General features: G+C 42.2%; 1 protein-coding gene across 1 annotated transcript in view; it reads right to left on the bottom strand.

The window, feature by feature from the left end:
* pdlim5b (PDZ and LIM domain 5b) overlaps positions 1-24,596 on the bottom strand; it is a 92,442-nt gene that overhangs the window by 39,280 nt on the left and 28,566 nt on the right. The window contains exon 3 of the mRNA XM_056290384.1: positions 9,797-9,948. Coding sequence (XP_056146359.1) covers positions 9,797-9,948 — 152 coding nt within the window. The remainder of the gene's footprint in view (positions 1-9,796; positions 9,949-24,596) is intronic.

The following is a 24,596-nucleotide window of genomic DNA, read 5'->3' on the forward strand; positions in this document are numbered from 1 at the left end:
TGCAGCAACAACTTAGATCCAACAAATGTGGCCTATTCTCAGTGGATACTTGCTTGACAAATTATTGCCAGGATTCAAGTCTAGCCTAAATTCGACTCGAACAAAAACATTATTTCTATCCTGGTGAATGACAACAAGAGATGATAATGTTGGCACTGAGACAGTCTTTTTCTCATGAGAGGTAAAACACTGCAGCACCAAGCTTAAGAAGGAAAGTCACTTTATTTTTGTCATTGTATTCCTTATAATGAACGTGTTCTCTGCATTTAACCCATCCTATTGTATAGCAGCAGTGGGCAGCAGCAGCGCCCGGGGACCAGCTCCAGCTCTTCTTTCCATTGCCTTGCTCAGGGGCACAGACAGGAGTATTAACCCTAGCATGCATGTCTTTTTGATGGTGGGAGGAAACAGGAGCACCCGGAGGAAACCCACACAGAAATGGGGGGAACATGCAAACTCCACACAGAAAGGACCTGGGACGGCCTGAGGTTCGAACCCAGGACCTTCTTGCTTTGAGGCAACAGCGCCAACCACTGGACGACCGTGCCGCTTCTTGGTGATATGAAAACATGATATAGCATCAAGCATATTAGGCACTCATAATTCCTTATGTATTACTTGCTATATTGCCCCACTGTAAATTCAAGGGGGAAGGACATAGCTAGAAATAGATTTGATGGTTTGTAATGATGAAAGAATTCTAAACATTTTAGAAATGTGAGTTTTATTAGTCGTTCCTTTGTGTCTGACATGGTAGGCATGTTTGATGTTTAATAGCATATTCATTACCCTTTCTAGATTACATGCAGATGTAAGATGGGTCTATTTTAAGCCTATTTTCCTGCTATTAAAGTAGACGGCTCCTTCTTCCTGTGATGTGATGTGATGTAATGAGAGGACACACAAACCAGGCTCTGGGCTTTTCTGTCAACAGGTTTTATAGCTTGGGAAAGTGGTGTTTCTCATCGTTTCTCATGTGCAGCGGAACAGCTAAAGGTCTGTTATGTGGTCACTGTGCTCTCTTATCCTCTAAATAGAAAAATTAAGGAGATTTCCCATTCTCTTTGAACGGAAGAAAAATAAATTACCAATGTTAAGCTTAAACAGGTAATCGGTAATTAGTATGTTTTTTGTATTCAAAATCAAAATGTTTACCTTGTGATAGTATCTCTTGGTAATTCTGAGGATTACTGTTAGCCAATGAGAATAAGGCAATCCCCTTAAATTATCTTAATGAGCTATTTTGTTTTATTGCTGCCCTCTGTATCAATATAAATGTAATAACCGTTGGCCAACTTCAAAAAGAACAAAAACCAAAAGTGTTTGAGGCACTTTCTTACTGAAGTCTTTCACTTGGGAAGTTACAAGCACAACTAATTTCACTTCAACAAACTGTGTGGACCGTGTTCAGCAAACACATTGGATTACTTCAACAAAGGATATCTGTATTATATTAAAATCAAAGCTGCAATATTTGGGCTTTTTTAAATCAAGTGTTCTTGAGTTTAAATATAAATAATTGAACTCATCGGAGTTTAAATACACCAAGTAGTTTCACTGCTAGAGCCTCAATTTGTCTGGTGCTATACCAGTTAGGGTGCATATATCAATTCACTGAGGGCATGAGTACAATCTGAAGGGCATCCAGGTAGTGTAGCGGTCTATTCCGTTGCCTACCAACACGGGGATAGCCGGTTCGAATCCCGATGTTACCTCTGGCATAGTCGAGTGTCCCTACAGATATAATTGGCCCTGTCTGCCGGTGGGAAGCCAGATGTGGGTATGTGTCCTGGTCGCGGCACTAGCGCCTCCTCTGGTCGGTCGGGGTGCCTGTTCCGTGGGAGATGGAACTGGGGGGAATAGCGTGATCCTCCCACACGCTATGTCCCCCTGGCGAAACTCCTTACTGTCCGGTGAAAAGAAGAGGCTGGCGACTCCACATGTATCGGAGGAGGCATGTGGTAGTCTTCAGCCCTACCTGGCTCGGCAGAGAGGGGGGGGCAGCGACCAGGACGGCTCGGAAGAGTGGAGTAATTGGCCGGATACAATTGGGGGGAAAAAAGAAGGGGGGGGGATCCAAATAGAAAAAGAAAAAAGTACTCTTTGAGAGTTCTCTTGTCATTGGGAAATGCAGACCACTGCACTCTGGGACTGCTTAGAGCATACACTAAGCGATCTATCTCGGTGCATACTCAAAGAAAATCAAAGAAGGTTGCATCAGTTCATCTGGATACGTTTATTGACAGATACATTTCATCAGAGGGAGTTGAGTGATGAAACGTATCTGTCAATAAACTTTGTATCCAGATGAACTGATTCAACCTTCTTTGACTAAGTGATCTAGCAGAAGAGAAGGTCCAAGCGTCACAAAACCCCAAAAATCTCTTAAGTTACGGTTACAGCAAGATGTGATGGTTTTGGCTTAACTGGTGATCTACGATTGGGTTGACCATTGGTCATTCGGCATATCATGCATATTTCTGTTCTGTAACAAACAAAGAGGGCTCTCACAGACTACTAGAAAGGACACGTGCCAATAGGCTTCACTAGTTTTGAATAGGTTATATAATGTGTCAGTATACAAAAGGTAAATGTTTTGTTGTCAAACCTTCCTTACTGTATGCCACTACAGCCTTGTACGATATGTTGAGGGCACCGAAGAGGCACTGCTCGCAACAACAAGTGCCACTACTTGGATAGTGTAGCTTTAAGGAGGATGATCAGCTCCTTGATTCAATGTTGGCAGCATCCATCTGGGCTGACCAAACGGATGAAATTATCCTGGCAATTGGCCTTTCGCAAAGTCCCTGTTGCTATGCCTGTCAAGCATTTCAGAACTATCCAAGAAGTAGCTGGAAAACACCAAAACATGAAGGACGAAATCAGCACATTGTGTGGGTAAAAGTAACAGTAATAATACGTTAGCTGTATTAGCTATCAATAATAGCTAGTAGCAAGCTTAGCTTGGAGCAGACAGGTATTTTTGTTGATTTTGGATGGATTAAGCTGGCCATGGGGTCTGCTATACTGCGAAATCTATTGCCGACATTGCGCTTCTTGCGTTCTGGGTTTTGGGAAGGTAAAGAAAATTACACCCCTCCAAACTTTTCGGATATCTAGTATCCGATTTGCAGATCCCATAGACACACCGTTTCAGCATTTTGTTGTGTGTTTGAAAGCTTGACGGACCGTTGCTAAGGTAGGATTGGACAAGCACCGTTCTGGGGCAGTACTTTGCGAAAGGTCAATTGCTGAAGAACTGATATTGACTGGCTGGGTTGCAGAGAATAACACCACATTTCCTTGGACAGCATCCAACACAAACAGTAATACATCACTATTCATTTATGAACCACCTCTATCTACTGACATGGCAGCTGCTGAGGAATTCCCTGGTGAAGGCTTTGTGATAGGCACAAGGTTGTGGTTTGCTCAGCACCAAACTTTGAATTTCAAACTTTGAGCTTCAAACTTGGAATATGCGTATGTTAATATTGGACTGTTATTCAGAGAAACAACAAGCAGAAACAACCGAAGAAGAAAGAACGAAGGTTTTAACACAATACCCTTTTGTCACATCCTGTCCAGCTGGGGGACAAATAACAGACTCTGGAAGAACTGGAGAAGCAACAACAGTAGCCTGCTAATGGACACGTCTGGCCAAGGGAAAATGCCTAGCAGTCCCACAACAGAACATCCTGTCAGCTCCCCTCGCCATGTTCAGAGAGACAGGTTCGCTCTGCCAAGCAGTCATTCCAAAGAATGATACTACTTGCGGGAAATAACATTATTAGGGACGAAGGGGTAAAAGTGATGTAAGATGCTTAACACTTACTGCTTTCTTGGTACTACCATTTTTTGAAAAATACCACAAAGGTTATCTGACCAACCCATCTCAGACAACATCAAAGTGCATGTTGGTTTAAATTACATTCCCAGACAATAGTCAGAGCTTCGTCAGACAGACTTTATCCAGTTAGTGAACACGCTCAGAAAATATTCAGTACAAATCCATATACCCAGCTCCATTCCCACATTCAGCCATGGTACTGGATGCTTTGTCGGGTTTTTTTTAGTCTGCGTACTTGGCCATCCTCCATTGGTGCAGTTCACAAAGTGAACTTTATTGTCACTTGTGGGAGAGATGCCATCTCTTTAGATTGGATGAACTATGCCCAAATAAAAATGGCAGGCAAATACTTTCTGCCAACATATAGTACAACATCCACCATCCATACCCCACCCCCCCATCCCATCCATAGCAATGGTGGAAACAATGATAGATTTGACAATATTCAGCAGACTCCACAACATTTCTCTGCCTTTGCCCTCAAAGACCTCTCAAACAAGTAAAGAAGAAAACATATGAGTTTGCTGGGCAATTGTCTGCTAAGAAGAGGAGACACACGACCCAGTATGGTCTTCTTGTTTTTTCCTCAGTTTGATACCCTCCACTGAACATGACGGTCCACAATGGCTCCATGCCAGTCCAGCCAGCTTCGCTGGTAAGGAGAACAAAAACTGTCCAGACTGAAGAACTGATACCTCCTGGGTCCTTGACTCCTTCATGCTAGCCTCCTAAACTGTTCTTCTACTGAGCAGGAACCCAATGTGAGTCTCAATGATATTCACAGGTCAAATGAATCTCTCCCCCTCCCAGCTACGAAATGTAACTCCCTGCCCTATACAAGAAAGAAAGGGGATCAATATTCCTCCACAACTTTCGTGAAAGTGTCAAGTCTAGTTAAACATCAGGACGAAACATGGAACTTTTAAACATGCAGTCATTGATGAATAATTATTTAATCATTAATGAAGTGTCCCAACTGAATTATACCTTTGCATGAGATTAGAAAAGACAACGGGGGGGGGGGCTACTGCCACTATATTTCCATCCTCTCACTGTCAAAATAACCTCTCATTGAGGAAATATTCATCTTGTGAATAGTATGCTACATTTTTGACACTGGTACTGTAGATATAAATAAATGCAATCAGGCTCTATTTGCTTAAGTCAAACAACAATTTTATTATCCTCCCCCTTTTTTTCTCCCCAATTGTTCCTGGCCAATAACGCCACCCTTCTGAGCCGTTCCAGTCACTGCTCCGCCCCCTCTGCCAATCTAGGGAGGGCTGCAGTCTATCCCATGCCTCCTCCAATACATGTGGAGTCGCCAGCCGCTTCTTTTCACCTGACAGTGAGGAGTTTCGCCAGGGGACGTAGCGCGTGGGAGGATCATGCTATTCACCGCAGTTCCCCCTCCCCCCTGAACAGAAGCCCTGACCAACCAGAGGAGGCGCTAGTGCAGCGACCAGGACATACCCACATCCGGTCCCCCCCCCCGCAGATACGGCCAATTGTGTCTGTAGGGATGCCTGACCAAGTTGGAGGTAACATGGGGATTCGAACTGGTGATCCCCATGTTGGAAGGCAATGGAATAGACTGCTACGCTACCCGGACACAAACAACAATTTTATTTTGATGACTTGAAATGGGGTTCTGATTCCATTCAACTTTTATACTTTGGGCCTAGGTAGCATTAACAATGTGTAAGGAACAATTATTTCTTTCTTTGTCTGTAAGACAGCAGCTAAAGTATTCTAACAATGTTAGTTTAACCATGTTAGTCAAAGGTTTTAACCTCCATGGATTTTATAAAGCAAGTCAAAACACCTACACATAGATCATATTATGCTGGATCTTGTTACAGCTCATGGACTTGAAACAGAAATAACATCTATTACAGACACAACTTCTTATCATCTTATTTGCAATGCACTTTTTATTGCTGAGCAAACCGTTAAGGTGCCTTAACTCAACAACTACTTAAAGCTTTATAGCACTTTATCATAACCCGTCACATTCAGTACCACTATCTGCTACAAACAACCAGATGTGACAGCATTTATATAAAGTTAAAAACTACTACTGACCTGGTTTCATCAGTCAAAATAATAATAATAATTTTAAAAAAATCCAGAAAGACGAAAAGGTTTCAAAGGATCAATGGTATTTTTATTTTATTCTATTTTATTTTATTTTTAAAATTGCAATCTGGTTTCAGAACAATGCACAGCACTGAAACTGCTCTGGTAAAAGTTTTAAATGACATAAGAATGAACTGTGATGAGAAAAAAATGATCTTGTGGTTTCGGACTTGAGTTACTGGTTACCAAAAATGATACTTTAATGATTACTATTCATAAATAGTAAATGGACAGTATTTAAGTGCTTTTTCAGCTGCCGGAGCCACTCAAAGTGGGTTTACAATTAATCTCCCACATTAAACCACACTGCTGGCAGTGTAAACAACGCAAGGTAACCACCAGCTCATCGGGAGCAACTTGGGGTTCGGTTTCTTGCTCAGGAACACTGGCATTTTTGCCAGGAGGAGCCAGGGATCGAACCAACAACTCGCCAGTTGTCCAGTGACCTGCTCTACTTCCTGAGCTACAGCCGCCCAATAGAGATTCACATTTCAAGAGCTTTAAGTCTTGCACTACCCTCTTCCTACTTTTCTACTCAAATGTTTCATGGTTTGTAGGTTATGTTCGCCCAAAATTCCAACTTTTGATACTTTTAAGATACATTAAACTACATCAGTTCATTATCTTTTTGCAAATATATTTTCATTAAACACAATTACTTGACATCCAAATATTCATCACCCTTTCTTCTGCCACGTGTTCCATGTCTCTGCATGCTGACAGACACATGAACATGCACAGGTCAATTCAACCAAAACCAACTCGGTTCTGACATGCAAATTAACTTGTCTTCTTCACCTGCAGTTTTATCAGTCACTTAACTCCAGATTGTACAAGCGTTTTTGCAAAATAATTTACACTTTTCTATAAGTTTTTTTTCTTTTCCTATCCACCTTGTTTTCTTCAATCTTATTGCATTTTTAGCTTTATTTATTATGCTTAACCCAGCCATGAAGGATGCACAAGCCAGTGCATTCTTGGTGCTGGTCCAAAGCCTGGATAAATGGGGAGGGTTGCGTCAGGAAGGGCCCGGTCGAAGGGGTCGGTTGAGGCCCTGGTTACCAAAGACCGCCACCGGTTCTGTTGGCCAGCAGGATGCCGGTGGAAACTATGCTACTGTTGGGCAAAGGAGAAAGAGAGAGGGAAGGCAGTGGGAGAGGAGGAAGGGTAAGAGTGTGGAGGTGAGAGTCAGAACTTTGAATGTTGGCACTATGACTGAGAAAGGGAGAGAGCTAGCTGATATGATGATGAGAAGGAAGGTAGATATACTGTGTGTGCAAGAGACCAGGTGGAAGGGGAGTAAGGCCAGGAACATCGGAGGAGGGTTCAAACTCTTCTACCATGGTGCGAATGGGAGTAGAAATGGAGTAGAGGTAATTCTGAAGGAAGAGTATGTCAAGAGTGTGCTGGAGGTGAAGAGCGTGTCGGACAGAGTGATGCTGTGATGTCGTGATTTCCAGTGAATCTGGAAATCAAAGGTGAGTTGATGAATGTTATCAGTGCATATGCCCTGCAAGTTGGGTGCAAGATGGAAGAGAAAGGCAAATTCTGGAGTGAGTTGGATAAAGTGGTGGAGAGTATACCCAAGGAGGAGAGAGAGCGGACTTCAATGGGCATATTTGTGAAGGGAAGAGAGGTGATGAGGAGGTGATGGGCAGGTATGGTGTCAAGGAGAGGAAGGTGGAGGATACATGGTGGTGGATTTTGCGAAAAGGATGGAAATGGCTGTGGTGAATACATATTTCAAGAAGAGGGAGGAACACAGGGTGATGTATAAGAATGGAAGAAGGTGCACACAGGTGGACTATATCTTATGTAGAATGTGCGATCTGAAAGAGAAAAGAGAATGCAAGGTGGTGACAGGGGAGACTGTAGCTAGATAACATCAAATGGTGGTCTGTAGGATGACTTTGGAGACCAAAAAGAGGAAGAGAGTGAAGGCAGAATCCAGGATCAAATGGTGGAAGTTGAAGAAGGAAGACTGTTGTGTGGAGTTCAGGGAGGAGTTAAGACAAGCACTGGGTGGTAGTGAAGAGTTGCCGGAATGGCTATGTAGAGGCTTTTGAGATCTTCCGTCAATAGAATTCCCCATAGGGCCTCAATCAAAATATCTCAGCTTGGCCTTTGTTTTTCTGTATGGAAAGAATACAGTTTCACTCTGCACTCTGACCAAATACAGCCACATGTTGCTGGATTAGGTCTGACATTCCAATCAGGGACCTGAATAGTACCAGAATCTTCATCTTTTTTTTTTTTTATGGAGAGAAACCGGAGCACCCGGAGAAAACCCATCGCAGACACAGGGGAGAACATGCAAACTCCACACAAAGGACGACCTGGGACGACCCCCAAGTTTGAACAACCCCGGGGTTCGGACCCAGGACCTTCTTGCTGTGACTCGACAGCGCTAACCACTGCACCACCGTGCCGCCAGAATCTTCATCTTATCTCAGTGAGAGGAGTGGACCAGTAGCTGACTGGATTACAAAAGAACAATATTGAAGTCTGACCTGATTCTAAATTTGGAACAGAAGAATGTTATGTAAGGTCCAACAGTAGCTCACTCTGCTCTTTTCTCCACTGCAGATAAATATTTTTCCATTGGCAACATAAAACAATAACCATAAAACAAATGGTGAATGTGGTAGACAAAAAAAAAAAAGCTGGAGTAAGCAATCATGATTGCTTACAGCAATAAATATGTATATAGCAATTTTTTTCCCTGGAAAACATCAACGGTGTTGTTGATAAAAGTGCTCAACATATGAGGAGCGGAATATTAAGATCGATGCAGGAAAAAAACTTTAATACATTGCAGTACAAGCTTGTTTCATGCGTCACACACTCATTAGCACTCATCACATTGTCAGCTGATGAATGCGTGATGCAGGAAATAAGCTTGTACTGCAATGTATTAAAGTTTTCCTCCATCTATCTTTATATATATATATAGACAGCTGATGATTGCTTATGGCATGAAACAGGCTTGTACTGTCTCATAAAGAATTTCCTTGACTCCCTGGATTATCCAAAGGAGTTGAATCAAGTGCAACTGGACTTGGTATATATCCGTGAAGACGTTTCGCCTCTCATCCAAGAGGCTTCCTCAGTTTGTGCCTTTCTGACTAGAGACTAGCTTGGTCTAGTCAGAAAGGCATGAACTGAGGAAGCCTCTTGGATGAGAGGCGAAACGTCTTCACGGATATATACCAAGTCCAGTTGCACTTGATTCAACTCCTTTGGATAACCATGACCTGGATGAATGAGAACATTCACAGACACTCCTTGTATTATATAGTTCAGGGTGATAGCATATTTACAGTATTTAGGGGTACTGAGGACGTAGCACTGGATCTAGTTTGGGCAGAAACACTGAACCAACTTAATTCTATTACAAAAGGAATTAATCTGCTCCAGATAAAAGAAACACAAACAGGACGCAGTATAAACAAAACTGACGGCAGAAACAGATTATTTGCTGTCTCGAGTATATTTTGGATAAATACTTGCACTGAAATATTTTTCTAATGTATCTTTATCAACTCGGCTTTCAACAAATCTCTGAAAAAGGGCCTAGAAAGCGAGATCAGCAAAGATATTAACCGGAAAACCCCTCTAAAGTCATTCTGCAGCCTGGAAAAAAACTCAGAAAAAATGGCGCTTTGTGATAGTATCATTGCTTAAAGGAAGAGCAATAGGACTAGGCAGGCATATCTCTGCACTGAAGGTTTTGCCGATCCATAAAGTTCTTACAGCAGAGGATGTGCTGTACGCTCATATAGAGACTTCCATGTGTGTGCCGGTTACCTTTGAAGAGTCAGGTTGAGGTGGTCTGCACAGGCTTTGATCTTGTTCTGGGCCTCTAGGTGATTCATGCTGTCTGTAGCAATGCCGTCAATAGACAGAACTATGTCTCCCACGCTGATCTTAGCCTTGGCTGCCTTACCGCCATCCGTCAGCTGCAGATGAAGAGAGACATATTTGTCAAGTTTGTGATTGGGTAAAAAAAAAAAAAAAAGAGAGAGAGAGAGATCACTCACAACACATGTAGTTACATCATCTCTACTCCTAAGGTTAATATTTTGGCTTTCCTGGAAAACAGCGATACAATGTTATCGAATTCCAAAGTGCAAGACAAAGCTAGACTTCTCTAACTATAAATTATAGTTGGGGTGTTTTTTTTAGAGGAAAGTGAAATACTTCAGAAATTTTTCAGTTGTAGCTTTCCTGCATGGTTTCATGAATTATGCGTCACAAAGTAAGACAAACGATTATGTTATGAACACCCGTTGACAAAAACAGCGGAGGTGATGTAACTGGGGAAAGTTAAATCAACAGAACGTTGTGAACGCACCTCACACTGTGTCCTAACTGAATGCGATGCGAGCGTCAGCGACAAAATAAGTTTGAACAATTTTATTTATTTATTTATTTATTTTTCTCCCCCTTTTCTCCCCAATTGTTCCTGGCCAATTACCCCACTCTTCAAGCCGTTCGGGTCGCTGCTCCACCCCCTCTGCGGGGGGCTGCAGACTACCACATGCCTCCTCCGATACATGTGGAGTCGCCAGCCGCTTCTTTTCACCTGACAGTGAGGCCTTTCACCAGGGTGATGTAGTGCGCGGGAGGATCACGCTATTCCTCCCAGTTCCCCCTCCCTCCTGAACAGGCGCCCTGACCAACCAAAGGAGGCGCTAGTGCAGCGACCAGGACACATACCCACATCTGGCTTCCCATCCGAAGACACGGCCAGTTGTGTAAGAAGGGACGCCCGACCAAGCCGGGGGTAACACGGGGATTCGAGCCGACGATCTCCGTGTTGGTAGGCAACGCAATTAGACCGCCACGCTACTCGGATGCCCCAGATTGCTTTGCTTTGTTTTTGAGTGTCCTGACTGGCCGCAAGTGACGCGGCGCTGCGGTGTTTCGAGCGGAACTGTTGTCAGACGCCCTGTGTCTATTTACTTCCGGTCGGTCGCGCTGAGAAGCGCTGCGTCACGGGCGAGGGAGGGACGTCTCTGTCTAATCTGGAGTGCACAGCTGATGTGCGTGTACGTGGTTTGTTCGCCGGACGGGTTCAGTGTGGACAGACAGCGTCCGACGCAACGCGACAGGCGGACACTCGCGTCCAGTTAGGACACGGTGTAAGACAGAGCTGCGCACTCGGCCTATAATTAATTAAATTACAATTATACTCATAATTATGATTATATTTTTATATTAAGTATTATACATTTATTATCATATTAATTAATTGCAATTGTTTATAATAATTAATTAACTTACAGTTAATTAAATTAATTGCTTTGGTAAATATAACAAAACATAACACAAGTGTGTGTGGGCCTTTTTGACGTCTGAGAAGAGATGCCTTTCATTTCTTTACTTTTTGAACATAATCAAGTAGGAGATTGGACTAAAAAGCACTCAGTAAACAGTCAAAAGATTCTAACAATAATGACGTATATGCCTACAGTACTTTTAACTCACTTGGGTTGGAATGAAAGCTCAATCCCCTTCAGTAGGCGCAAGGCCATACATTACATGGCAGCCTTTGATTCTCAGTGCAGTTGCAGGTGCTTACAGAAAGGCTGGCTATGATTTATACTGCCTAGCACACATGCCCCGTATGTTTAAAGAGATTTGATCGTTTGACTTTTAAGACATCTGCAAGAGCCTCAGCTATGTGCTGAGAGTTTTGGACATATTCTTAGTTTTATGAGAGCTATAAATCCGAGGCAGGTAGGAGATTTGGATTTCTGTTTTGCACATCTATGCATCTAAGATAAACTTTAATTTCCTGGTGCATTGCTAGATATATCTGCACCAACAGATGAATCGTAGGAAACAGCAAAAAAGAAGCTGAAATTACAGCCTAGATTACAAGATACTGCAATTATTAAATCTTAGTTGCACCAAGGAATTTATGAAAGAGTGCCAGTCAAAGATAGCTAGATAATGTATATCAGTGTGGTACAGGTAGTATAAATACCGTAGCCCTCTTTCCTACTGTGTCCAGATCCCTAGCAGAGCAATGCAAACAGAAATTGAGCCCTGGTCTCCTGATCAAGGTTTATCGATGTTTAGAACAAGTCAGGGGTCAATCAAAATGACAAAAAAAAGGAAGATGAGGCTCAGCAAAGAAAAATCAATTCGGTGGTTTGTAAAATATTTTGACAAAAATAATTAGTGATATGAACTGGAAGTTACATATGTAATGATGAGTATCCAAGCTGCTGGTGACTCAGCTGCCTTCATTTACTTTCAATGTCTAGAGTACAAAATATCCAAATAATGAAACAAAATTAAAAACAAAACCCACAAACTGTATAAGTATTACGACCCTTAAGCATACACAATATCAGTACTAATGGTTATCAAGACAAACATATAAAATGCCTATTGTAGCATTAGGTAAAACATATTTGAATATATGCTGCTTTGATCACAAACCTCTAAAAATACAAAAGTTGACACAAAGTAAAGTTGAGCAATCCAAAAAATATGTAAAGTATAGCACTTTCATGGGTCCCTGTTATGCCTATTTGCCTGGTTCACATCCACCGGAAATAGGTAGGTGTGTCACTTCATCTGCCTCCTTCCACCAGGCTGAGGCTTGCATTCAACAGTACATGCCAGCTACAGGATGAAACCTGATGAAACTGACGGCAGCAGTACTCTCTACCAAGTGTGGCGAGCATCTCGTGACTTCACAAAACTGTGTGCACCTCATCAATCCCTCAGCACCCCCTTACACACTCAACATCTGTGCAGCCGTAGCAGCTAGCCTAGCATCACTCAAAGACAAAAATAAACCTCTCTTATAAGCTTTGTTTTAATAATCAGGAACAATTTATTTTTTAATATTAATATATTAATAAATATAATATATTGTATTGTATTCATTTAATTATAATATATTATAATATATATATGTATTTAATATAATATATTAATATGTTTATTAATGTCTTCATCTCATCTCTTAACATTAACTGAACGCAGAATGTCTGATGTCTCACATCTATTAAGGCGACATTGTGTCATTTTGCTATTAATTTAGCGAACGAGGTGTGGTCACTTCCCCACGCACAGGAAATTACACTCACTACAAGGCATGAAAAAAATGAACCCAGGATTTTAGAGATTTTTTTTTTCTTGGGCAACATATTTTGCTGCAACTTTTATCATCAACCAGCCATTCCTATTCGGGTGTGTCCGGGTGGCATGGTGGTCTATTCCGTTGCCTACCAACACGGAGATTGCTGGTTCGAATCCCTGTGTTACCTCCGGTTTGGTCAGGCCTCCATACAGACACAATTGGCCCTGTCTACGGGTGGGAAGCCGGATGTTGGTATGTGCCCTGGTCGCAGCACTAGCGCCTCCTCTGGTCGGTCGGGGGGGAGGGGGAACTGGGGGGAATAGCGTAATCTTCCCATGCGCTACATCCCCCTGGGGAAACTCCTCACTGTCAGGTAAAAGGAAGCGGCTGGTGACTCCACATGTGTCGAAGGAGGCATGTGGTAGCCTACAGGGGGTAATTGGCCAAATTCATTTGAAAAAGGGGAAGGGGGGGAGAAAAGGGGGGAAACATTTAAAAAAAATCTAATTTTCATTTTGTCATGCCTCATGGCAAGCGTCAGTTCCTATGCACAAATAAAGGATCAAATCACATTTGTGGGGATTGGGACAATACTGCCCATGTTTGTTGTACCAGGCCGTTTCAGGTGAGTGGTGGAATTGAGTGGTGTATTGAATCACCAAAGCTGTACAAACTCCAGATTTTTATAAATTGATTAAAAAAAAAACACAATTTCACTTTAAAGATAAGGAGTAGAGAGGAAACACTTGCATGCGCAAGTAGTTCACCTGCAAATGTGGTGAAAGACACGGTGGGATAATGAAGAAGGTAATGAAACGGTACGAGAGACGGGGATTTTACCTGGTGACTCTTTTGACTGCTGACTGTGAAAGTAAGGATTTGAATTTGACAGCGTCATAAAAAAAGAATGTGCTTGCTCTGCTCAACCAATAATTATGTGTGCTGCATCAGCCAAATAAAAACCTGTGAGGAATGTGCGGCATCAACAGCATTTGTAATGGTATTGGTAGAATTTTTTTTTTTTTTTTACTTTTTCCCTGTGTCTCAAGTACACTCAGAAAGGATGGACTGTAACTTATTTTGGAGAATTTAGATGGACTTTGTTGGTCAAAGCCCCGTTCCCCTCCATGTAAAAAACTGAATGAGAGGAAACATTAGAAAGGCCAGAGGGGATGAGCAGCACAGTGTGTGGAGACAGGAAAACTGTTTTCTTTATCTAATGCTTAAAACTTCCTTCAATCCAGGAAATTAGGTAACTTTGTTGGGAAACAGAGAGACTCACCCCTGTTTTCAAAAAGAGCCAACGGCACACAGGGAATATATGGAAGCAGAGACTGATATTGTGATGAATTTCACAATGAAGGAAAGAGAGAGAAGAGGGAAATACAAGGAAAAAGGGAATGAAAGAGGAGAAAAATAATGTGTGTGTGTGTGTGTGTGTGTGTGTGTGTGTGTGTGTGTGTGTGTGTGTGTGTGTGTTTGTGTGTGTGTGTGTGTGAGAGAGAGAGAGAGAGAGAGAGAGAGAGAGAGAGAGAGAGAGAGAGAGAGAGAGAGAGAGAGAGAGAGAGAGAGAGAGAGAGAGAGAGAGAGAGAGAGAGAGAGAGAGAGAGAGAGAGAGAGAGAGAGAGAGAGAGAGTGGGGGTGTGGGGTGGCCGGAGGAGGGCCATTGTGACATATTTTCTTGGGTTGTCCTTTTATGGCATTGTTATTGAGTACATCAGAATGCTAGCAGGAAGTATAGCTAGCATTGTTGGGGCAAATGCATGCATACCAATCACCCTGAGATCTATTAGCTTACTGCAAGCAGAAAAAAAAAGTTAATCACACAGGGCAGCGCTTTCATAACACAGACATGAGCTAAGCTTTCACTCACTCACATGCTCACAGAATCCCAGAGAAGAAAGGATTTGTTTTGACAAGTTTTCTGTCAGCAAAACGAATGATTACTTAGCAGTATACAGGGTATTACGCCCACTATAGGCACTCTCCATTGTTGCTGGCATCTCCTGCCCCACAAAACACTTTCTGCTCCACTCAAATAAGGTTCTCTCTCATACAGTATTATTTTTCAATTTTATAAGATCGATGAGTATCACAACTGGGGAACAGGTTTTTTTTTTCTCCTCTTTCTTTAACTCTTTTTCTCAGTCCCTCTCTATCTCTTAATGCTCTTCATATATGTGTGTGAGTGGGTATATGATTTCTGAAGAGAGGCAGGCAGGAAGAAAGAAGTAGACAGATATTTGATAATAGCTTTTTTATAGAGAGAAGAGGAAAGTCCATATATGGTAAAACCCTAAACTTTCATCATCCCAAGATACACAAAGATCATAAAGACAGACAAGGATGCCTTTACAATGCCGAAAAGTGAAGTGTTTAGTTCGCTATTTAAAGGTACAATCTGTAATGGCATGCACCACCACAGCTTTGCTGAGTACTGCAACAAAGCGAGTGCTCTAGAGTCAGACACAACAAGCACAGTTCCACTAATGTCTCACCAGAGGTTTGGCTGGAAAACAGGTTTATTGTTTTGGATGAGCTGCCTGTCAGTGAGCACAATGATAATGCCAAAGCTAGCATTAGCACCGCCAGCTCAGAAGCTAATGCTGAGACCCATGCAGCCACGACCTGTGATACAGCTAAGCTCTTGAGGAGTGTCTCTCGGCAGTACCCAGAAGTAAACAACGGAAACTAAAGTTACTAAAGCTAATGTCAAATCATAAAAAAGACAGCATCACAGAAGAACATGCACCAGACATTCGAAAAAGAAATTAGCCAAGCTAGATGAGATGTCAAACCAAAGACAGTTCTGCTGATGGGTGACCATAAGAGATGTAGAAAGCAAAGTTTTGAAAACTGGCTGTCTACCCAACACTATGGATAGCAACATGGTCCATACACTGCCACAAGTGTGACCATCTGGGCATGGACACACTTTTAATAATAAGTGTGTAATCACACTTATTGTGCATGTTGGAAATGACAATCGTCCTTGAATGACACATGGCTCAGAGCTATTAGAAAGAGACCCCATACACCTAATGGACATTCTACAAGTCCAAGCTCAGATATTTGTGTCAGGTCCAATCCCCACTTTAGAGGAAATAATTTAATGTTTCAGCCGCTTGCTGGCATTAAATACCTGGCTTTTCTCCACATGCACTGCTCAAAAATGTAACTTCACTGACAACTTAAACCTAATCTGGGAGCAACAAAACCATTTCAGAATGGACGGGGTTCATTTAAACAGAGTGGGGGGGTCCACGTGATTACTGCCAACCTAACCTATGCTGACTACTAGGACCAACTGAGTCCTCCCACTTCAGCTCATGTCACTAATAAACAATTATAGGCCCAAATCAAACCTCACATTTCTAAGTAAAATCATTGAAAAAGCTGTTTTCAAGCAGCTCAAAAACGTTTTGGCCCTAAACAACAGTTTTGATGTCTTCCAGCAGGATTTCGACCACACACCACAGCAATGAGACTGCTCTTGTTATGGTCTCCTGCTTAAACACAGACAGTGGCAGAATCTCAGTTATGGTATTATTGGATTTCAGTGTTGCATTTAACAAAGTTGACTACAACATATTACTAGACCGATTGTAAAACTAGGTGGGACTTTCTGGCACAATGCTAAACTGGTCTGAATCCTATGTAAAGGGACTACTTTGAGTCTACAGGTAATTACAAATCTGAGCGTACAACATTGACCAAAGGAGTTCCCCAAGGCTCAATTCTGGGGCCGCTTCTGTTCAAAATCTATATGCTCCCAGTAGTTCAGATAATGGAAAACAACAAAAGAATTTAATATAATTATGCAGATGACATGCAAATTTACATTACCATATGACAGGGGACTATAATCCCACACAAGCACGAAGTGCACTGAACAAATCAATGATTGAATGTCTTAAAATGTTCTTCAATTAAACAGAGATAAAACTGAAGTAATTGTCTTTGGAGCCAAGGAAGAATGGTTAAAAGTCAGCGCCCAGCTATAATCGGTAATGTTAAAAACCACAAACCAAGCCAGAAATCTTGGTATAGTCATGGACTCAGACCTGAATTTATATAGCCACATTAAGACAATTATAAAGTCAGCCTACTATCACCTGAAGAATATAACAAGAATTAAAGGATTTATGTCTCAGCAGGATTTGGAAAAATATGGAGCTGCCAGGGAAGAGGAAAACAGGAAGGCCAAAGAGGAGGTTTATGGCTGTGGTGAGGGAGGACATGCAGGTGGCTGGTGTGACAGAGGAAGATGCAGAGGACAGGAAGAGATGGAAACAGATGATCCGCTGTGGCGACCTCTAACGGGAGCAGCCAAAAGTAGTTGTAGTAGTAGTAGTAGTAGTAGTAGTAGTAGTAGTAGTAGAAGAGGATTTGGAAAAAATTGTCCATGCATTTACCCTCAGTCGACTCTAGTACAGCAACGGTGCCTTTACAGGTCTTTCTAAAAAATCGATCAAACAGCTGCAGCTGATTCAGAATGCTGCTGCTCGAGTCCTTACTAAAACCAAAAAAATTGATCACATCACTCCAGTTCTGAGGTCGCTACACTGACTTCCTGTCCGTAAAAGAATTTGATTTTTGGTTTATAAAACACTGAATGGTTTAGGGCCAAAATACATTTCTGATCTACTGCTACACTATGAACGATCCAGATCGCTCAAGTTTGTCTGGAACAGGTCTGCTTTCTGTCCCCAGAGTCAAAACTAAACATGGAGAAGAGGCAGCTTTCAGTTTTTTGCACCACATATCTGGAACAAACTCCCAGAAAACTGCAGGTCTGCTGAAACTCTCAGTTCTTTTAAATCAAGGCTGAAGGCCTTCCTGTTTGCCGCTGCCTTTTATTAAATAAAACTTGAAGCTTTTGATTTTCATCTTACACTGTACTGTAACTTTTACAGCCTTTTTACATCTTTAAATGTCTTTTTTATTGCGTCATGTTGCTTTTCTTAATGCCTTTTATGTTTAATGTAAAGCACTTTGAATTGCCTTGATACTGAAATGTGCTATACAAATAAATTTGCCTTGCTTTGCCGTGCCTCTACTGACAACGAGAAACACGACATATCTCGTCAATAGATTAACTTTGTGTATTTGTTTGAGAAATGGAGATAACTGAAAGGCTAAAAAGGAAGTAAAGCAATGTGGCACCAGCTGATTTTCTCATTCACAAGTAATAAAGCAATGTTTATGATGTCTGCCCAAAACAACAACAGCAGCTGATATGGACAGCCACTACATGCATCAATTGGGAATTGTACCTTTAATTCTTTAGGTTTTGGTATGAACTGATAATGTGTATCAATCCCAGTGGCATACAAACAAACACCGTCTGCCTCACACAATACAACCAAATACATGTGACTGTAAAACTCTCTGGCACCCCTGGTCGTAAACATTTGTTTAAGAGACACTCGTGACAAACAAAACAAATAAGAACTGATTAGGAATTCTGGCTGTTCATCTCCAAGTCCCATAATAGTACATGGAAAAAGAGACCCCCTTTGAATCCCAAGTTTTAATTCTATCTAAATAAAATATTGTCAACTACATTTGATTGCAGAACCTTTGATGGCAGATGGTGCAGTGGTTAGCACATTCGCCTCACAGCAAGAAGATCCTGGATTCGAGCCCCGAGGTAGTCCAACCTTGGGGGTTGTCCCGGGTCGTCCTCTGTGTGGAGTTTGCATGTTCTCCCCATGTCTGCGTGGGTTTGCTCCAGGGGCTCCGGTTTCCTCCCACAGTCCAAAGACATGTAGGTCAAGTGAATCGGCCTCACTAAATTGTCCCTAGGTATGAATGTGTGTGTGTGAGAGTGTGTTTATGTGTGTGTGTGTGTGTGTGTGTGTGTGTGTGTGTGTGTGTGTGTGTGTGTGTGTGTGTGTGTGTGTGTTGGCCCTGTGTGATGGCCTGGCGGCCTGTCCAGAGTGTCTCCCCGCCTGCCACCCAATGACTGCTTGGTTATGCTCCAGCAGCCCCACGACCCTGAGAGCAGGATAAGCGGTCCGGATAATGGATGGATGGATGGATGGATGGATGATATTTGTCATTATTCCAAGTATCTGAGACCCTTAGGAACTTTTTTTTTGAGCCAAGGTAGAATAATTCCAATATGAGAGACTTATTTTTTAACAAACCCTCTTTTGCCATCAAGAACAACCAATCCATATTTCGTAAAAAAGTAACCAGAGAACTTCACATTATATCATTTATTTATTCTTTGGCAAATGAGAGACAGTTACGAATGAATGACATTTCTTTCCTGTAGCTTTTAACTAATAGGGTTCCAACCACATAATGTCAGCTTGATGCTGCGGTGCTCTCCACAGTGCTAGTTTTGCTGTTCCGTAACACACATCTTGGTTCATCTTGGCTCCTAGAAAGGGCGTTGGCATATACGCATTACACCATAACTGCCCCCTCTGTCCAAGGCCTTAAAATGTCTAAAAGGTATTACAGAATTTTGCCTTAAAACCATTCATAAAAGATTCAATAAAAAGCACAAGTTACTACAAATAAACACACTCAAAAGACGAATCTGCCTGCAGGGCCTGTGTGGGTGTGGCCCAGTCACATAATAATTGATAGTGGTGTTTTGACAGCACTGAAAACAATCAGCCCAGTGACATGCTGGTTAGTGAAAGTTAATCAGTTAACGCTCTGTAGCAATGGCGTGGCATGTTTGGGCCAGCAGATGCCAGTTTTTCTTAGGACCAAGACAAAATCCTGCTGCCAGAAAACAAGACAGCTTTGTGCTACTCCAAAGGTCACTGAGTGGTGGCTGAAAGTACACGGGAGCCAAGCTTATCTAAGATACATGATGTGATAGACTTTTTTGTACTCCTGCAATGTATTGGCATAGTCACGCAAGCAAGGTTGTCCCACGTTATTTTTCTTTTGTTTCTCTTGAGGCTTGCCATAGACAAGTGCGTCATGTTTGGGCATGTCTGTTGGTTGTTGTGTGTCACAGGGTAAAGTGTACTCACTCGCTCATGTCAGTTGTCCGTTTTCCTTTATTTGTCAATTTAAGGAAACCTAAACAGGCGAGCCCAAAAAACGTGTTACCATTACTCTGAGCTCCATGTTGGCTTTCATTCTTCAATATCTAATTTTGATAATCTTAATCAAAGAAAGAAAGTTGAATCAGTTCATCTGGCCACAACTTTTATTGAGAAAAGTATTTCATCCCTCATCCAAGTGACTTCTTCAGACTGACAGAGACTGAAGAGGTCACTTGAGAGTGATGAAACGTTTCTCTCAATAAACGTTGTCTCCAGATGAACTGATTCAACTTTGTTTTTTTGTTTTTTTTGTGTGGATGTTTCCCTCTTTTTCTCCCCAATTGTATTGGGCCAATTACCCCACTCTTCCAAGACGTCCCGGTCACTGCTCCACCCCCTCTGTCGATCCGGGGAGGGCTGCAGACTAGAGGACTGGGAGGATCACGCTATTCGCCCCAGTTCCCCCCCCAGTTCCCCCTCCCCTCCGAACAGGTGCCCCGACCGGCCAGAAGAGGCGCTAGTGCAGCGACCAGGACACATATCCACATCCGGCTTCCCACCCGCAGAAACGGCCAATTGTGTCTGTGGGGACACCCAACCAAGCCAGAGGTAACACGGGGATTCAAACCGGAGATCCCCGTGTTGGTAGGCAATGGAATAGACTGCCACACCACCCGGACGCCCCTCAACTTTCTTTCCTTGATTTTCTTACCTGGATTATTGAGCATGCATAAAGACACTTGTGTTTGTAACATTGCCTGCACTCTTTATCACCAACACTGCTGGGATGAATAATGACTTGCCGGAGCGTAGTAAAGAAATAGCTGACATTACGTGTCCCTCTAATTCTGGCCGGTTCAGTAGATCGTGTGAATTACATGATGTCAAAAAGCTCAAATCAGTCCCTCCTAACTCAAACCATTGAGATAAGAATGGAGAAAATCTTCTTCTTCTCTGTGTTTAAAAATGTTCTTCCTTTTGCAGTCAGTGGTATCTTGTCGCAGGACCCTTTTGCTTATCGTAAGAAGATGATTGGGCAAATAGGTTTTCCTGGACTTTAATATTTGTTTTCTGACAAATCATTATATCCATGACAAGAAACTCTTTGTGTTCAGGGAGATGAAAGTTTGAGTATGAGACTTCCATGTGAAAGCTGACGTTCCCTACTGAGATAAAGCAGCGGCTTTTGACTAAGATAGTAATATCAAAACTAGATTTGTGAGCCACGATCCATTTTCAAGGACCTTTTTTGGTCAATAAAGTACCAGGCAACCTTTAAACTAACTAAACTGGAGATGTCTCAAACAACAAAACATCCAGATTGAAAAATGTCAATTTCAAACCACTGTAATGAGAGACGTTGACTCTCCTTTTTTCCATATTTACTTTAATCATCTTGTTTAGCTCATCTCCAATAACCCCCAGACATGCTATGTCTCATTTGCGACCTCTGGAAAAATCCTTAATCATAAACACAATGCTCTAAATGCAAATCTCCCATTCGTACTCACTGAATCCACTCACCCACCAACAGATCAGTCACGTCAGAGATAATACATAGCATTTCAAACTGAGTGGAAAATTTATCATCCTCGGTGATGATGAGCTGCCTGTTTTCACTTGACTCGCTACAGCAGTGAGCCTATAAAGCATGCCTAAATTACAGAGTGACGCAGCATGTCTGTGGTGTTTTCATTTTTGAGAGTTCATGTCACAGGAAATGACTTGTGGTGAGAAATTGATGACCTGAGAAGTGGACAGATTGAGATCCTGACTGAGAGCCTTATATGGGAAAGACATAGTACATGTTCACACCGTTCCACCTCTTTCAAACTGATGCCACGGTTTTTGCCTAAAAGGGAACGGCAGACGCAAGGCAAACACACCCAGGCCTTGACTCCCTGATATTATGTCATCACAAACACACAGGCTGCTATTACCCAACCCGGTCAACTCCTTCTCATTCTGTTGGTCAACATGAATACATATGGTCCATCACAAACTATCCAGTTATTACTGTCAAACATTAGAGTCCAGATCTTCGAAGACCCCCTGCAATTAATGTGTTTAAATGATTTCTTTTTTTATTTTTATTTTGATATACTTTAATGATCCCCGTAGGAAAATTCCTCTCTGCATTTAGCCCATACTAGCTGTGTAGCTAGGAGCAGTGGGTAGACGTCATGCAACGCCCAGGGACCAACTCCAGTTCATCTTGCCATGCCTCGGTCAGGGGCACAGACAGGAGTATTAACCCTAACATGCATGTCTTTTCGATGGTGGGGAAAACTGAAGCACCCGGAGAAAACCCACCACAGACACTGGGAGAACATGCAAACTCCACACAGAAGATGACCTGGGATGACCCCAAGGTTGAATAATTCCGGGGTTCGAACCCAGGACCTGCTTGCTGTGAGGTGACAGCGCTAGCCACAGGGCCACCCTGCCACAAACTACTTGAATTAGTTCTACTTTAATGATTACTTGAATGCTTCATCCCAGAAAAGCTTTAAATACTTTATGCATTGTTAAACACAATAAGAAATCTCAGGTTCTGGTTCTAGCATGTTTTCAGACCATAAAGCTGATTAAAACGGAAAGCTCAAACCCTCACCATGCAGGATCTCACAACATCCCACACTGCGCAGCTTACTGAAACCTACTGGACTAGCACACACAATATAAGTGGCCCATAAAGTACAGTTTATAGTCACGAGACTGTTTCATTTTCTTTAAGCCTGTTTACCTCCAACACTTGTGTAAACTGGTTCAACAATAAAGAGGACAAGAAAGTAAAGCTGAAGAACACAGTGGAGGAGGAGTGTTGGGGTGAGGAGTAGGGGGTAGGTTTGGGGGCAAAAGAGCAAGTCTTCTTTCCCATGGAGGCAAACATCCCAATTAAATGGATTTGAACAGAGGTAGGTTCTTGGTTGTCATGGTCTGACTTCAACCTCTTACTGTAGCAAGCAGCCTGCTGGGAGACGGGAGATACGCTGAGCTGACGCACACTGGCACTGTTGGACAAATCACTATGACAACGCAAACAAAACAAGAAATTCCTAAAGCAGGACCACCGGACACAATGCTGAATGCACTGCAGCTAGTCTGGAAACAAACCTAGCCGTCTAGTACTGCTGAGGCAAAAAGACATGAATGGCCTCTTATCCACAACTATGCTTAAGCTGCGGGTGCCAGTGAGAGAGAGAGAGAGAGAGAGAGAGAGAGAGAGAGAGAGAGAGAGAGAGAGAGAGAGAGAGAGAGAGAGAGAGAGAGAGAGAGAGAGAGAGAGAGAGAGAGAGAGAGAGAGAGAGAGAGAGAGAGAGAGAGGTGTGAAAATGATAGAGAATGAAAGAAAATGAGCGAATGAGAGAAAGCAAGAAGAGAAAGGGACGGAGAGGAAAGGAGAAAGAAAATGAGAGAGAATGACAGAATGGGAGAGAGAAAGCAAAAAGTGAAAGAGGGAGAGGAAGACAGCAATAGGATGTTTTTTTTAATTAATATTAAATGAGAGTTTAACATGGAAAGCTGGAGATCAATTTTAAAATTCATTATTTCAGTTTGACATATTTATCAAGTGTGAGGTCATGCTGGAGTTCAGGCCTTGAGAGACCATCATTCCACTGAAGCCACTCCTTCTGCTAGCCATGTATTTATTAATGGTCAGACGGTCTTCTCAGTGTTTCATAGAGAATAAAGGTCAGCAGAGTAAAGTGCCTGACTGACTGCATTTGTAAATCAGTTTCCACATTGTTTGCTCTGCCCGCTGCCCATCTATCTGTCCCAGAGGAGCGATCCTTCCACTTGTGCATTTTCTGAAGTCTTCCCATTTTTCTCCTAAATAAAGGTTTTTCCGTGTAGTTTTTTTTTCTTGCTTCAAGCTTGGAACAGCAAGTCCTGTGGTACCACCGGGCCCAGAAAGCTTTCTCTCTCTCTCTCTCTCTCTCTCTCTCTCTCTCTCTCTCTCTCTCTCTCTCTCTCTCTCTCTTCTCTCTCTCTCTCTCTCTCTCTCTCTCTCTCTCTCTCTCTCTCTCTCTCTCTCTCTCTCTCTCTCTCTCCCTCTCTCTCCCATAGAGATACACTGGAAAAGAAGGGCCTGTAAAACTTCGACAAAATTTCTCTGGGCATTGCAAAAGAGCAAAATAAACTTTGAATGATCAAGTTTTAAATCATCAAATCCACTATCTTAATAATAATAATAATAAACTTTATATCGCATCTTTCTGAACAGTGTTACAAGATGCCTTACACAACAGGATAAAATAATGCACATAGTCAAGATAAAACAACAAAATACAATAAATATATAGGACATAATGCCAGATCCGCTCCACAGAACAAGGTAAAACACGGTCAGGATAAAGTCACAACAGCATGATTAAAACAAAGAGAATTAGAACCGATATAACAAGGATTATGATAAAAACAATTAAAATAAGGTGATGAAAGAAAAACATAAATAATTGAAAATATAAAAGGATAAAGAGTATGA

This window comes from Lampris incognitus, chromosome 12 (assembly GCF_029633865.1).
Source record: "Lampris incognitus isolate fLamInc1 chromosome 12, fLamInc1.hap2, whole genome shotgun sequence".
Classification (NCBI taxonomy): Eukaryota; Metazoa; Chordata; class Actinopteri; order Lampriformes; family Lampridae; genus Lampris; species Lampris incognitus.